Below are 15608 nucleotides of genomic sequence, written 5' to 3'. Positions count from 1 at the left end.
GCAATGATCTGGCAAGAGATAATGGGTCACCAGGTAAATAATCATCTTTCATTTGGTCTAATAGTAAAATAATGTCTTGGAGTTGGCCATATATGGCATGTATGGTATTTACTTTTGAACACCATCTTGTATCGGTATGTCTCTTCAGGCTGATTTTTATGACCGATGATAGTTTTTCCCATCTGCTAGTGGACGAAGAGAAGAAATTGTACAATGATTGTATAGTTCTGAAAAATGTGACAACATCTGAATTAATGCTGGCCTACCAAATTAATGTACGCCTACCAAATTAAGATTATGCGCACAACATGCAGTATACCAAGCAAAGGAATTCTCCTTTTGAAATATAGCTTGGACACCTTTGTACTTTCCCGACATATTGGCGCCATTGTCGTAGCCTTCACCACGTATATTTTCATTTAATAGGCCGTCTTGAATTAGTTTTTCCTTAATTTATGATGCAATTTCCTCTCCCGTTTTTTCTGTTGTGTTTATGAAAGCAATGAACCTTTCTTCAATTATATATTTATTGTCTGAAAATTTTACATACCTAATAATTTCCGTTAATTGGTCTTTGTGTGATACATGGAGTGCTATCAAATATTATACTATAATATGAATTCTCATGAAAAAGAACGTTTAGATTTAGATGTTTCCAATCCTTAAATCCATCTGAGCTGCAAAATGGAACATGATTTGTGCCAGATACAAATAAGAGGCACGGAAAACAATATATTGCACCTTTCTTTTTGCAATAAACTAACCATTTCCTCTCTTTTTTCAATACCATCATTTTTGTATTTCCACGAATTATTTAAACATCGACCATTAGTGACAGGATATGTATTTAAGACTATATGACCATGATGCACCATAAGAGATCTGTTTTTGTGGGTATTAAAGTTCTATGTGGTCCGATCATTAAAATTCAGACTTACGTGTTCCATGTTAATATTATAGCTGCCATCATTTTCCTCTGCCAACTGTTGTTGGTTATTATCCTTGTTGGCACTTTCTAATTCTTTTAAAATAACTTCAACTGTTTGAGCTTTTTCTTGGACTTCCATTTCAGTAGTATCATCATTTGCTTCATCTTCATTCGAATCATGTTCGTTTTCTTTGTCACTTTCAAGTTTGGAGTGGCTTATTATAAGCCCGTTTTATAAACTAGCCGAATGTTTTTTCTAATTTCCTCTTTATGTAGTCTTTCTAAGCGGTACTGATGTCCACTTTTTATCTTTGTTGGCATGTCTAAAATTAATTTGGCCTTTATTGTTTTATTTAAATTATAAATCATGGTGTTCACGATTACCTGTTTATATAGCAATCACAAAAACACTATAACTTATATTCAGTTTGTACACAATGCGTGAATTGAGAACTACTATGCATCCGAGCATGGGCTGATGAAGCGATCGCCTGATTGGTCCCTTCAAAGTTACATTCGGGACAGCAAATAGGATGCATGCAGGCTTGAATCGCAGTGTAAAAATTAATTTTCACCCCGCCCTGTGCTGTCATCTTGATTCGAAATAATCGAGGGGCGCCATTTCGTCAGCTAGCTTCGGGTGTCGAAATAGCTTGGCACTGTACTGATGTGGCCTGTCAGTGGCGCCCTTCTCCTGTCGGCGCCCTTGGTACCTGCCCCAATGCCAAGGGGTAGGTACCAAGTTTTTCAGATGAAAAATCCGAGTTTCATGGAAATAAAAGCGTAGTAACCACATGTACCCTAAATAATATGATCTTATAAAACAATTTTTTCTACTGACAATAGAAAGATCCGGGAATTTGTTTTATTTTTTTAATAACAAAGGCGTTGTCTCTGTATTTTAACGTGTTCAAGTGGAACAGGAGAGTGAAAAGTATCAGTATGTAGTATTAAATCGAAAAATAAACTCATTAAGAGGTTAATCACAGAGACAAGAGAGAAAATAAAGTATATTTTCTTTATTATACATCGTAACCAATTTATATACACATCAGACAAACATAATCCAAATTTCATTTCACAACGAAGTGCTGTAAAGATATTTACTTGTAGGACGTTAAATCTGAATTTTTGGACAAAAGTCATTGCTTGAAATACTAAAAATTCTACCGATTTTATTGCAGCTGTCAATTATTATTGGAAGCCTATTTTTCGCCTGCTAACATCTCCTATTTATCTAATATTTATCTAAATCTTTAGAGGGATTATTTTATTTAATAAATAACAATATTAAATAAGGTCTAATATGGGGATAATTTGCATTATTAGTCATGTGATGACTTCTGTTTCATTTAATTAATTTTCAACAATTATTCTTTAACAGCCTACTGGAATATGACATTAAAATGTCTGAGATATAACCGTTATATGTCACTTAAAATCTAACCATTTCAATACAGTTATTTAGCATTTTATTAAAATGCGAAAATTAAATATTTGGAAGCCATTTATGAAATTACGACTTCTATTTTTGATTTTTTAAATCGCTTCATGTTTTCATTTTAAGTGGCGCCATCTTTTGGCATCTAAGCAACTTACTTTAGGAACTATTTTTCCCTTTTTTTCGTTATTATTATTTAAAAAATATAGCAAATATTATTTGTATTTTTTTTTTGTGTTGGCATTTGGTCATTTTTTTTATTGGTTCTTCGGGTGTCAGTGAAAAATAAACCAGCAATACGACACGTGACTACAATCATATTTGCTATGAACATTCATATATATATATACATATATTTACATATACATTCATGTGCCAGGGTGTTTTACAATCTTTGCTTACTACAAAAATAGATAATTATCTAATGTCGCTCTAAATGCCAGATATTCGATCATCTCTTTCACAATAGGATTTTTTTCTTTATGGCTTTCTACATAAAGGAAGCATATTATTGTTTTTAAATTCGCCATCTACCGGCAATTGTTTGAATTGGTTTCTAAAATAAATTAAAATTATTTGGTGGACAATTTTAATTAATTCGTTGTTGGACTGTTCAGAAGTTAATCCATTCATAATAATCTCACTCATAGAGCAGGTAAATTGGATACAAAAACTCTTAAGTCATTTCTTATTGTGTATTGAAGGGATCTTCAGAAATAGGGATAGTCTGGAGGGTCTTCGGAAGCAGCGATTTCATCCAATTTATGCGTGAGATAAGAGACGGTGAGGATGGCTACAGTGATGGCCAGCATCAGAGAAGCCACGAGGGAGATCCTACAGAGGGAAAAGAAAAAGAAAATATTATTTGGCAACCTTAAATACACGACAATGCTATTCTAACATAAACTGCATCGAAAAACTATTCTAGAGGTGTTTCCCATTAATGGTTGTACAGTGAACTCGTTCTATTTATCACCAAAGAATGAACGATCTTAAGTTTAATAAGTTTTCTTATAAAATCTCACGTTTTTCTTTTTAAAATTACTGAAATTACAGCCCGCACACGCGAATTTTGGATGTGAATTAATGCAACGAAATCGATGGGACTTAATCTCGCGTGAGAAGAAGTAGATTATGGTATCAACTCAGTTTTACTAACAGATTTTCAAAAACTTCTTTTTTTTTTCATCTCCTACGAAATGAGTTTAAACTTTTCTAATTTATGGATATTTTAAGATCTCTGTTCAGAATAATCACGACTTTGATTGCACCTTTTATTATGCATTAAACCAAAGAATATCGTTTTTTGAAGTCTACATAAACCGTAAGCGAAGTACAAAATAGCTGGTAGAAGTTTTGAGCGAAAGATCGTATCTTAGCTGGTCACAACCCTCCATTTAACTTTTAATATCTCTAGGCTACTGGGGGTGCTACCAGATTCGGAACTGAACAAATCCGGGTTTAATTTGCTCAATACACTGTCCTATCTTTAATATCCGGACCCCATGCATATCTACAAATAATCTTTATTTACAGAAAAAATAACGCTGTCCACCATTTGACCTTCAAAGTGGCGATCAATTCAGCTCTGCTTTTTGGACAGTCCCTTTTCTCGTGCATCCGATGAACCAATACATCCTACAGGTTCTCTATAGGATTGAGTTCAGAGCGTTGGGCCAGTCCAACGTTTCGATGCTGTTCTGACATCAGTGCTTCGCAACGAGCAGTATAACACGCAGTGTTGTCCTGCTGTTACAGGTAAGGGCCTTCCCCGACTTGATGTCACAAAGTAGGTAATGCATTATTATCCAGGACGTCTACATAGACCTCAGCATTTATAGCTTTGTCCAAAACAACTAATAATCCCAGGTTAAACTGAGTGAACCATCACGCTGCCACCGGCAAACTTCATTGTCGGGACGATACAATCCGCCAAGTATGTTTCCCGAACATCAGCACGACCTACAGATTAGTAGACTTGTCCGTGACTTGCCACTCCGGTCCAAACTTTCCATTGGTCTACGGTCCAAGAACGGCGGGTTTTACAACACCAAGATAAACAGCATCTGATATTAGTCAGGGTGATTAGCTTGTGGACAGCTGCACGATGGTAACCCATAACATGCAGCGTTCTGCGCATTGTACTAGTGTTGATTTGTACTCGAATCGTCTCACTGGAAGCCTATGAGTGCTGAGCGGACGATTCTTTGTAAGGCTTTCCTGACACATTACTTGACTTCCTAGACAACTTCTTCATCGCTATGCAATAAACAAATCAAACTGGAAACTCTTCGAGGACTATCTGACTAACTCCTCAAGAAAAGCTCTACCAGAACTGCCAACTGCATGATCCTGATACACTACAACGACGAGTAACTACAATGATTGCCAAAGCAAGCAACGCTGCAATAAAAAGGAAAATCCAGGGAGCCTTGCCCTGGTGGTGCCCCGAATTGCAGAGACTATATAAAGAGGTCAACACAAGGAGAAAGGCCTTCCAGCGGGCTCGAAGATCTTGGCCTGCCGCTGAGGTGGAGGCCATCAGACAACTATACCGGGAGGCATGAAATACCTACACTGCCAAAATCAGAATTGGCAACAAACAAACTTGGGAGTTGCTTGTTTCCACCACTGGGAACACTGATCCCTGTGGAGTGGTGTATAAAATCACAAAGCTCCCAAGAGGGTTAACACATCTACGAAGACCCCACAAGGAACAATGGCTACCTCTTGGGAGCAGTCCGTTCATAACATCTGGGACGTCACTTTCCAACCACAAATATCACAAGTTACGCTGGAGCAACTTAAAGTTTGTCAAGACAATGAAACATACTACACACATCAAATAGAGCCACCCTTTACTGCTGAGCTGCATGCAGCTACTGCAATGATCTGAATCAAAAAATGTCCAGGGTTGGACCTGTTCGAGCCTGAAATTGTAAAGAAGGCTGTGGAGTACGCACCAGAGCTCATATTAAATCTTTAAACTGCTGCCTTCAAACTGGAAAATACCCCAATGACTGTAAAATAGCTAACGTCAAGTTAATCCTAAAGAATCCTACCGAGCCGCGAAAACTACCGGACTCCTATAGGCCGATATCCCTCCTATCAGTCCTGAGTAAGCTCCTTGAACGCCTGTTATACAATAGAATTTAACATCACTACTCAAATGCCAACCTTCTTTCACTGAAGCAATATGGTTTCAAGTCGGGGTGCTCCACAGTTGATGCTCTCCAAAACCTCCTTATGGCTGCTGCAGCAACAGATAAGAAATACTTTCTTGTTATCTCCGTTGACTTCGCTGGGGCCTTCGATTCGCTCTGGCAGCCGAGCGTCCTTGGCCGTCTCCGAAAAGCAAACTTACCAACCAACCTCTATAGCATCATTAAAAGGTATCTCTCCGACAAATCTCTATCTATCAACACACCATTCCAGAAACTCACAAGACAGGTTTACAGGGGCTGTCCCCGGGGTTCTGTCCTGGGACCGCTCTTGTGGAATATTATCATGGATGATTTTCTCCACATTGATCTGGGTGAGGTTGGTGCGCAAGCTTTTGCAGATGACCTCATACTCACTGTCGCTGCCAACACTAGAGCACAGCTTGAGAACATGGCAAACCACTCTCTCCGACTTCTTCAAGACTGGGCAGGATTGCACTATCTCAGGATCTCCCCAACGAAAAACAAGCTCTATACTGCTGAAGGGTACTCTAAATATTCGACGGCCACCACAAATAAAAACTGAAGGTAAAACAGTTAAACTAACAGCTCAGCTAAAATATCTTGGAATAATCCTTGATCCAAAACTGTCATTCCAACCACATCTTAAATATCGGATGGCAAAGATCATAAATTATGCTGCCCTGGTTGCCAGTCTCACGACGTGATTGGGGATTGATAAGGCGCACTCTGTCATTGTTTTACAATGCCATATTTATTCCAGCTATTACCTATGCTTCTGGCATCTGGTTCACGAAGGCCACAACTGCAACAAACAGAAAGACACTCGAAACCGTTCAATCCTCTTAACCATCACCCGTGCCCGCTGCACAGTTAGCCCATGCACTACAAACTTTGGCTGGTGCCCTTCCACTTGATTTGGAGATCGTCCGCTGTGGACTTCTGTACCAACTGTCCAAAGGGATCTCCTATACCTTCCTAGGCTTCACAGTGAATCCGGCGAACAGTTGCAGAACAGAAAAGAAACGCCTTGTTACCCATCTGCAGCAGGTATGGAAAGAAAGATGGACAAACTCACCTAAAGAAGAAATCACGCGAAAATTTATTCCTGACGTTGGCAGAGTGTTTTCCCCCAGCCTGTACCCAACTTTTCTCTTGACCGGACACGGATCTATTAAGGTCCTTGCTGAGCATTGCAGAGGACCCGACCTGTACCTGTGGGAGGGTTGGAGAGCTGGCAACACCTGATGTATGACTGTCCATTGTATGACGACCTACGATGCATCCTCATTACTAGGATAACATACCTACCAAGAAACCGAGAGAGCCATCTGTTAGACTCTGAACAGGATTACCACGCCTTCACCTGCTTCGCGCAAAACCTCTTCACACGACGAAAAACCCAGCAAGTGGCCAACAGAGGAAATAATATCAACTTGACAAACTTATATAGGACTTTATCCTACTCCTAAGATTGCCTTGGCCTCATAGCAACAAACTCTTTCTTTTTTTTCTCCCTGCCCCTTTACTTATTGTTATTTTTATTTATTTTTTCCTTCTCTCTCTCTTTTTTTCCTCCCTTCTCTCTCCCTTTTTATCCATCCCTTCTCTCTCTCTCTTTTTTTTTTTTTAACTTGGTCTCTGTCCAGGAAGCTTGGGCGAAACTGGCAGCGACCAGCCAGAAAAACACTTTGTATTGTACAGCCTGGCTTACCTTCTAGTGGTGTATACGGACAACGTGGGGTCCCGCGGCCAAGAAGCCAGAAGAACAACAGAACCCCACATAAATCTACATAAACCCACACTCCACATACTTCTGGCATTTACAGAGTACTGTTATCCTCACAAGAGTACTAAAGGTGCAGTTGTGGGAAACCACCTGCGGCGCCTCACCCCCAAACACTATGTCACGTTACGTCAGATTCGGTTTTCCATTTGCAGATCACATCACCAATCGTCAACCAGAGTCTTTAGTCTGTTAAAATGTCACATACAGACTCCTGGAAGTCTGTCAAATCCTTCGATCGCGGAATTTTGCATTCACAATGATACTACTGTCTCTTCAAAGGTCTACGAGTATATATATATATATATATATATATATATAGTTGTGTCTAACACGTGGTATTTGGGTAGGATGTGGCCAACTATCAAGGAAAGGAGGGATGTCCAGATAGTAATGGCGGGGCAGTATATTGTGCAATATACAATATGGCCCGGAAGAAAGTGGCCTGAAAGATGGAAGCACATATCTGAGCATTGATGCGCCTGATTTCAGTGAAGTTATTGCATAAAACAATACTGTTACTATTCAAGCAGTCTTTTGTAAAATTCTGTAATTTCCGAAAAAAAAAAGTTAGTTCCCGTTTCTTGAAGAAGTGAAGAAAAACTTAAAGGATAGATTAGCATTTACTGTACGATATAATTTTCAAGATTTCAACTGAACAATTTTTAAAATTCTACCAGATTCTATTGATCATTAGAATGTACTGTCAAAATTCCTGTTCGAATCTGGCATGCAGTTCATCAGGATTCGTTGGGTGGGGTGGTGATTGATACATAAAATAAAGACTACAAGTCCACAAAAGAATTAATGAGACAGATGATTCGTCAAATTCTACATGAAGATTTAGAGAAAAAATGGAAGGTCTGAGCAAAATTTCTGCCGCACAGTCCCACAGGTGAGCAGAAGCAACGAAGAATGTCATCATAGGAAAACTTCATCCAGACTTGTCAAGACAATCCTAATTTCCCTGGTGTAACTGGAGATGAGTGTTGGGTGTTTCAGTACGGTCCAGAGACGAACTGTCAAACGATACAGTAGACTTCAAAATCATCATCAAGGCATATAAAGTTTCATTTACAGAAGTCCAGAATCAAGGGTATGTTGATGATGTGTTTCTACAAATAGGATGTGACTCGCAAAAAATTTATACCTGAAGGGGAAAGAGTAAATGCTGCATTCTACGTACAGGTGTTTCAAAGACTGTTGAAGCGCATTTCCCGGGTGAGGCTGCAACTTCGAGAGAAAGGCAGCTGATTCTTGTACAACAATGCCCCTAAGCGTTCTGCAGTTGTTCCGAAGTCATTTCTGACGAAACATGGCATTGTATAAATCAACTATCCGCCCTACCTTTCCGATCTAGCACCACTTCCATCTGCCAACTATCATTAGCATTAGCGGTGCAAATGATGCAGGAAAGCAAGCTATGCTTATACATCATCAGCAAAAAAAAAAAAAAAAAAAATGACACATCCCATTTTACCTGTTCATTCCCATCAATAGTTTGTCTTGTTCTTCCTTGAATTTATTTAAACTATCAACTTTCTACAACAACAGATAGAAGTTTTCTCCAACAATCAACCACCCATAGGCTAAAGGCAAACTTCCGCACTTATTCTGCAACCGTGTTTCCTCAATTTCAATTTGTATCCCCTCATGTGTAGTCTAAGCAAGAGGAAGAGTCCCATCAGCATTGAGTTTGCCAGACGCTGCAATTTGCAGAACTGGAGCCTTTCTTGGTAAGAGCACCCCTTCCGATTGCCGACCTGAATTCCGCTCGGCAATCTCGTTGCTCTTCTCTGTATTCGTTCCAGCAGCTCTACATCCTTCCTAAAATGAGGCCTCCAGATCTGTATGCAGTATTCAAGGTATGGCCTGACCATTGTCTTATACAATGGGATAATCACCTCCTTTTCCCTGCTAGCAAACTTCCTGTATATCACTGATAGAACGCCAGTCCTAGCAGCCTATTTCGCATTGCTCAGAGACCTTCACATCTGACAGCACAATTATTCCCAGATATTTTACATTTTCCACTACCTGAGTGTAGTTCGAAACAGTTATTATGGGATTACTGCTACCCATATCCAGTACTTTGCATTTATTAATGTTAAACTTCAATTGCCATTTCTCTACCCATTTGCCTAACTTTTCTAGATCCTGTTGCAGTAGCATACCATTATTACTGTCATTAACCACCTGTTAATCTTTGTATCATAAGCAAACTTGGACATTAAGCCTGATATGCCTTCATCAATATCATTGATAAATATACAAAACAATAATGGGCCCAACACCAAACTTGGAGGACTCCACTAATAACATTAATCTATGAAGAGCAGTGCCCATTGATTACCACTCTTTGTCTTCTCCCAATCAACCATCCCTTTATCTCTAGCAGCAACCTGCCCTTCATGCCACACTGCTCCAATTTGTACAGCAGACTTTTATGTACAACATTATTAAAAGCTTTCCTGAAATCCAAATATATGATATCAAAATATTTTTTGCATCCAGTTCCTTTGTGACCACATCGTAGTAACCGATCAAATTGATCAAGCAAGATTTCCCCTTAACAAACCTATGTTGTGACTCCTTTCTCTTTCCCAGAGTGAAAATTTCCTCAAAGGAAATTGATTTCAGGATGTTAAGGGCATAAAGAAAACGTGACCGAACTGAACATCATCTCTTCGGATGCCTTCCCTGGCTGTTTTCAGAAACTTTTAACTTTATTGCTACACCTCGTATTTATGTTGATAACTAAATCAAAATAAGAAAAGTAATCTTTTTACCACTCTAAAAATTCCAATCATCCTTTTTTATTCTTTTTTTCAATGTCTACAACACTTTATACTTTTCCTAAAAGTATTCATCTCTGATTTGACTTCCATTATGTTTTCCATAATGGAAGCCAAATCAGAAAGCCATACCAACTACAAGGGATTATTATACATTGATATTAATACTCAAATCGCTTTAATTTTTTTAACAAAACACCAAAATTGATCTCATTTATTACAACAAGTTTATTTCGGAAAGCAGATTTAACACCACATTAAACAAAGATCAGAACAAACTGTCATGCATGATTATATCATTACTAATTGTATTATTCGGTACCTTGAATCATACAGCCGTGGTCTCCACAGCATCCCAATGGGACGGAGCGTGCATGGACAAAAGTAAAGAAAGAAATACAGTTGATGGTGGCACAGGAACATAGTACAAAGCGAGAATGATTAAAGTTCACCTATTATGATATAGTTGCAGAGGAAAATGGGTTACGCAAGTTAGTCATATTGGTAAGCACATCATGAAGACAATAAGGATGAGAAATGTAGATAGTCCCAGAATTTCTTACCAGGGGTTCATATGCTCGACTTCATGTGTGCCCCCCCCCACCCCAGTGATGACTTTTGGATCTAATTATTTTGCATAATCTTTGCCGTACCATCTCCATGGTGTGTCTACCAATAATGAAGGCTTTCAGTCAATTAATTTTCTCCGCAGATACATTAGATTAATTAAAATCCTACTACTGAAAACTGGAACAAACTTATCTGTAAAGTTAGTTTCTTACACATATTTATAGAATTAAAGAAAATATCTTTATACTTACCATAATGATCTTGATAAAGGTTTGGTTTTATCGTGTGGTAGTAAGTGAGATAAAAGCATCTTTTCCATGATGGATGTCACTTCAACTATGTTTAATTTCTACTGCAATTACATAAAGATACAATAGTGCTCAAAAATTAAGGAATAAACACAAAAACGGAATAAATCAAATCTTTTCTTGAGAGTTACCTCAAGAAAATCTTTAGAGGAATTTCATAGTATAGTGGGCCGGAATCACTGATAGGGATAGGGATTCTGGCCCACGCCTCCAACGCGTCTATTTCCATGGTGTTAGTGTGATTTAATCTGGTTCCTACTTCCAGAAAACAGTGTGTAGAGAACTTACTTCTAGGCTATTTCAGGATTCATTAGTGAGGAATACCATGGCTCAGTGCTCCTGGACCTAGTCGACACCAATTAAGAAGGACCCGTTTGTGTACAGGAGGTCAAGGTAACACAGACATCATATCGTCGTGCATAACTTCTCTTGAAAACTTTCTTCTCTTCTCTTCTCTTCCCTCACTTCAAAAACCGGTGTTCTCGTGTGAATACTGGACCTTGAAATGGGCCACAAATAAGCATCGCCGATCCCCTCTATTGAGAACAACTAAATGTACACAATCCCCTGCCATCCTTGAGGTCAGACCCCCCACACTAATCCTCAAATACAACCGGTTGAAACTGTGTAGTCGGTTCCTACCTGCCCAGGCACTCCCCAAAATTCAGGCACTGCTCCGTCTTGGAGTCAACCTACAGAAAATGGCTACTGACTACAAATACCGTCACATGCTCCTCGAGTGGATTGCATCTGTTGAACTGGGATAAATTCCTCCAAACTGGGTTACGACGTTCAGTTTCTCTTTATATTTTCTTATTATTATAATTTCATTTTTACACGTTTAATTTTGTGTAACTCATATTTTCCTACGTAACTGTAATTTTTACCAATTTAATCACATATGAAAAATATTTTCATTTCTATCCCTTTCGCTTGCTTTCGAGAAGCATTCATTCCTCATAGTGCCCTATACTTTTGCCGCTACCTGTACAACTAAAAGAAATAGCGTCACTTTCGGAGCTTGTGCATTTTACTTTCGTTTCGAACGCTCCAGGGGATGCTGCCGCTGTAATTTTACACCATTAGGCGTTTAGTCAGTAAATGACGTCAGATCGTTCTCCTTTGTGCGGGCAAGCGCCGAACACGTAATACCCCACCCCCAAGAACGAAGAAGGCGACTATGGTCAGCAGTAGAAAAATTAACAGAACAGGCGACTTGTTTCCTAGCGTAATCAGAATCCTATAAACACATTAATTGTCTTTTAGACACTCCGTGCTTGGTGCCGTATCAATTTATTTCTGACAACCCCCCCTGGAAAACAACGGAAACTGCCCTGTACAAATATCGTATTGCTTTCTTCAGATAACATTTCATTTTTAGTAGTCTCTAGTCGCAATAGGTGACAGGTCCTAAGGTTTATTCTTTTCCCCCAACATTATTGACCTGCGGAACCATAGCATATCATGGGAAACGCATCTTTGTCCTAATCTAACTGCTAGATGATTATATTGAAACCCAGGTTTTCTGGATACACATGGTAGCGTGTAGTCTTGCTGAGAGCCGACAGAAAAACCTTGTGGAACACACATATGTAATGTAAAACTCCTAGCCATGTCGCCGTGATGAGAATTATTGTTCCTAGTACATGTACCGTACTTAGCAGCAATAAAGAAGTTTATTATTTTGTAGATGGATACAATCTTTCCTTTAGTAAGGTCAAGCAAGCTCTGAAGCAGATGCCGTCGTGGGTAGCGCAGTTGGTAGAATCGCCCTTTCCCAAACCGGGTGGAAAAGACTTGAATTCGAGTCCCGTCAATGATGTGAGTAATTTTTATGGACCTTTTTCACAACGTGGCTGAATTAGTCGGGCTCAGAGTAGCGTGGTTTTTTTAAATCCTGGAAACTCGGGTTTTCCGTCCAGCAAACAGAAAATCGACCACAGAACACAGGCAATTTTTACAGACAGTATATACAGAACAATATGGCATTAGCCTCTGATGCTCCTAAAACCATACTACTAAAATCATAGCAAGCAAATTTCCGCGGTGCGAAGTCCCTATGGGGCAGTAATGTCCAACTTACGTGGAAGAGACATGATGACGCCTAGGACAGGTCTTTGATAAACGGTTTGCGTGATTGCGAACTGATTTCACAGTCGCTTAGAAAACCACGAGTCAGATTCAACTACCTGGCTATATCAGCTAGACTTTGCTTGCCTCATTTTTCCTGTTGCTCTCTACCTCAAAGAATCGTCCAAACTGTCTTTGAGATATTTTCATAATGAGTGTTATCTTGATAGGGCGAGAGATAAACATTAAATACACAAGTTCAAAAAAGGCCTATTTTTATCAAGTTACGAACTAGATATTGTAACAGGTTGTTCACGACTTTTTGTTTGAATATTTAAATATTTAGTTGTATTTTTATTTATATTCTATTTGTATTTTAAAATGTATTCAAGTTCTTGTGTTTGTCCCATAGCTTTTGAGCACCACCGTAGTTATAACAGAATGCCGCGAAGCCAAAGCAAACTATATTTGTAGGTTCTTTCCATTACCTCACTCCAAAACTGATTGCGACTTGTACCATCAATGGTGGATAAGAATTTTTTTAAAATTTAGCATCCATTAAATAACGATCAAGTTTGTTGATTTTTAGCTCTTTTAGCTAGACTGCGAATTCTCTGGCATTGATGGCAACTCCTCTGCATTGACCAGTATGGAAGTTTAATATTCTCATCGGAATAATTCCAGTGGTAAGCCCTCGTGGGTAGCAATTGGCATAATGACGTTTCTCTCAACCTCGCTTGAGTTGGAATCCCCTCAATGACGTTTCTCTCAACCTCGCTTGAGTTGGAATCCCCTCAATGACGCGAAGAATTTTTATAGGCCTTTTTCACAACATGGTTACGCTAAGTATCAGCCAAGGACAGCGTGATTTTCTCCCGAAAACTTGGGTTTTCATCCAGCAAACAAAAAATTGACTACAGAACACACGTAATTTACAGATATATTATATACGGAGCAATATGGCCGATATCCCTGATGCGCCTAAAACCCTACAATAGCAAACCAACCATCCAGTTCTAATCCAAATATTTTTTTAAAGGCATAAACGAATGTTTGTTCAATTGTACAATTAGAATAATTCAAAATAATAATTATAAAATTAATAATACTGATAGTGTTCACGTAGCTAATTATATTAAACTGAGTGTGAGATGAATTAAGTTTTTCTTGACTATGTTTTGCTATTTAAAAATCAAAGACCAGCACCAGTGGTATTTTCAGTTTTCTGTAATTTATTTTGCCACGAACAGACAATGAAGAAAATACAACGCTCTGATATGATAAGGCACACCAGGATATGGACTCAACAGCGAGACAAACTGTCACAAACGATGCAAATACTGTACAACAGTCTCATTAGTCAACAAGTTGCTAATAATAATAATATATAAATAAGTAGATTTATGCGTATGTTGATATTTCCAATGTAAATCTGTCAATAAATACAAAGACTACTGTGTTGCTATACAATATTAATACATGGAAATACAATGGGAAGTTACATTCACTTAGAGATCGGTAATGGTACATTATATCAATTAAAAACGATTATTTTTTTCCCAGGTTTACTGCAATATGCTAGGGAAAACCGGGTTCCCGGACTCGTCTTTAAATTTCCATGGTGTGATTAACGATTCACTTACCATGGTAGCTCATTATTTCAGGATTTGTGCATTTATTAATATCCTTAATCATTCCAAAAAGTTCCTTTACATTTAAAATGCTTTTTGAATTGATAAAAATGAAGCATTTCTTTTGACAGTTTCAGCAACGTGAGGTAAACAAATAAATTGTGAAGATCGCATTTAGAAATCATAAAAGAACAGGTTTAAATGCTCCTCATATAAAAAGAAAGCTTAATGTCAGCTGGATTGAATGCCAGTACTCCATAACATGATTTCCTATTAAACATTTAACTTCTACACCACAATAAACATATTTCCAAATTGTGATAGAATTACAAAATTCAGAGGGCGCTACGATTTCAATTATGATATGAAATTTTTTTAATCAGTGCAGAGGGCGCTACAATGTCAGTATCAGTAAGAATTTTATCCATTAGATATTATTTAATAATTACTGTAGATATTTAACAAATTTTTATACATTAAATCCTATTAATGATTTTACAAGTTAAATCATTTATGCAATTTAATACATAATAATAATTTGTGATCATTTAAATATACATAGACTTTTAATTAATTTTAATAAGATGATCGTCTTTTACCTAAGCTCAGTTCATTTATATGTGTGTTATATTTATCGCATTGATATTTTTATTTTTATAATTTTATTTATTTACTGATATATATATATTTAATAACTAAAATATTTTATTAAACTAATTCTAAATAACCGTACTCTAGTTATAAAAAAACTTCACTTACAGACACTGTTGTGGCAGCATATGACATTCTCCTGCCCCTACCGCGCATGATCAAAGCTTGATTCCATTTCTTTTTCACTAAGGCTATCACCTACAAATCAACAAAAAACAAAAAAAGAAAGAAAATAAAATCATAAGA

The 15608-nt window shown here is 37.9% G+C and overlaps 1 protein-coding gene across 2 annotated transcripts in view; it reads right to left on the bottom strand.

Annotated features, from left to right (window-relative positions):
- Window positions 1–2139: 2139 nt before the first annotated feature.
- The window catches only part of LOC150090690 (calcitonin gene-related peptide type 1 receptor-like), a 147012-nt gene continuing 133543 nt past the window's right edge, over window positions 2140–15608 (bottom strand). Inside the window, exons 18-20 of one of the 2 annotated variants that reach the window (XM_090372283.1) lie at window positions 15471–15560; window positions 10455–10475; window positions 2140–3203 (exon numbers count right to left, since the gene is read on the bottom strand). In XM_090372283.1, coding sequence (XP_090228409.1) covers window positions 10461–10475; window positions 15471–15560 — 105 coding nt within the window. In that variant the 3' untranslated portion in view covers window positions 2140–3203; window positions 10455–10460. The remainder of the gene's footprint in view (window positions 3204–10454; window positions 10476–15470; window positions 15561–15608) is intronic. The other variant, XM_090372278.1, reaches the window with a different exon arrangement.

This window comes from Mastigoproctus giganteus, chromosome 1, assembly GCF_048544385.1.
Source record: "Mastigoproctus giganteus isolate SK-2022 chromosome 1, ASM4854438v1, whole genome shotgun sequence".
Taxonomy (NCBI): domain Eukaryota; kingdom Metazoa; phylum Arthropoda; class Arachnida; order Uropygi; family Thelyphonidae; genus Mastigoproctus; species Mastigoproctus giganteus.
The sequence above is the reverse complement of the archived record's forward strand: the minus strand, read 5'-3'. Positions and strand labels throughout refer to the sequence as shown.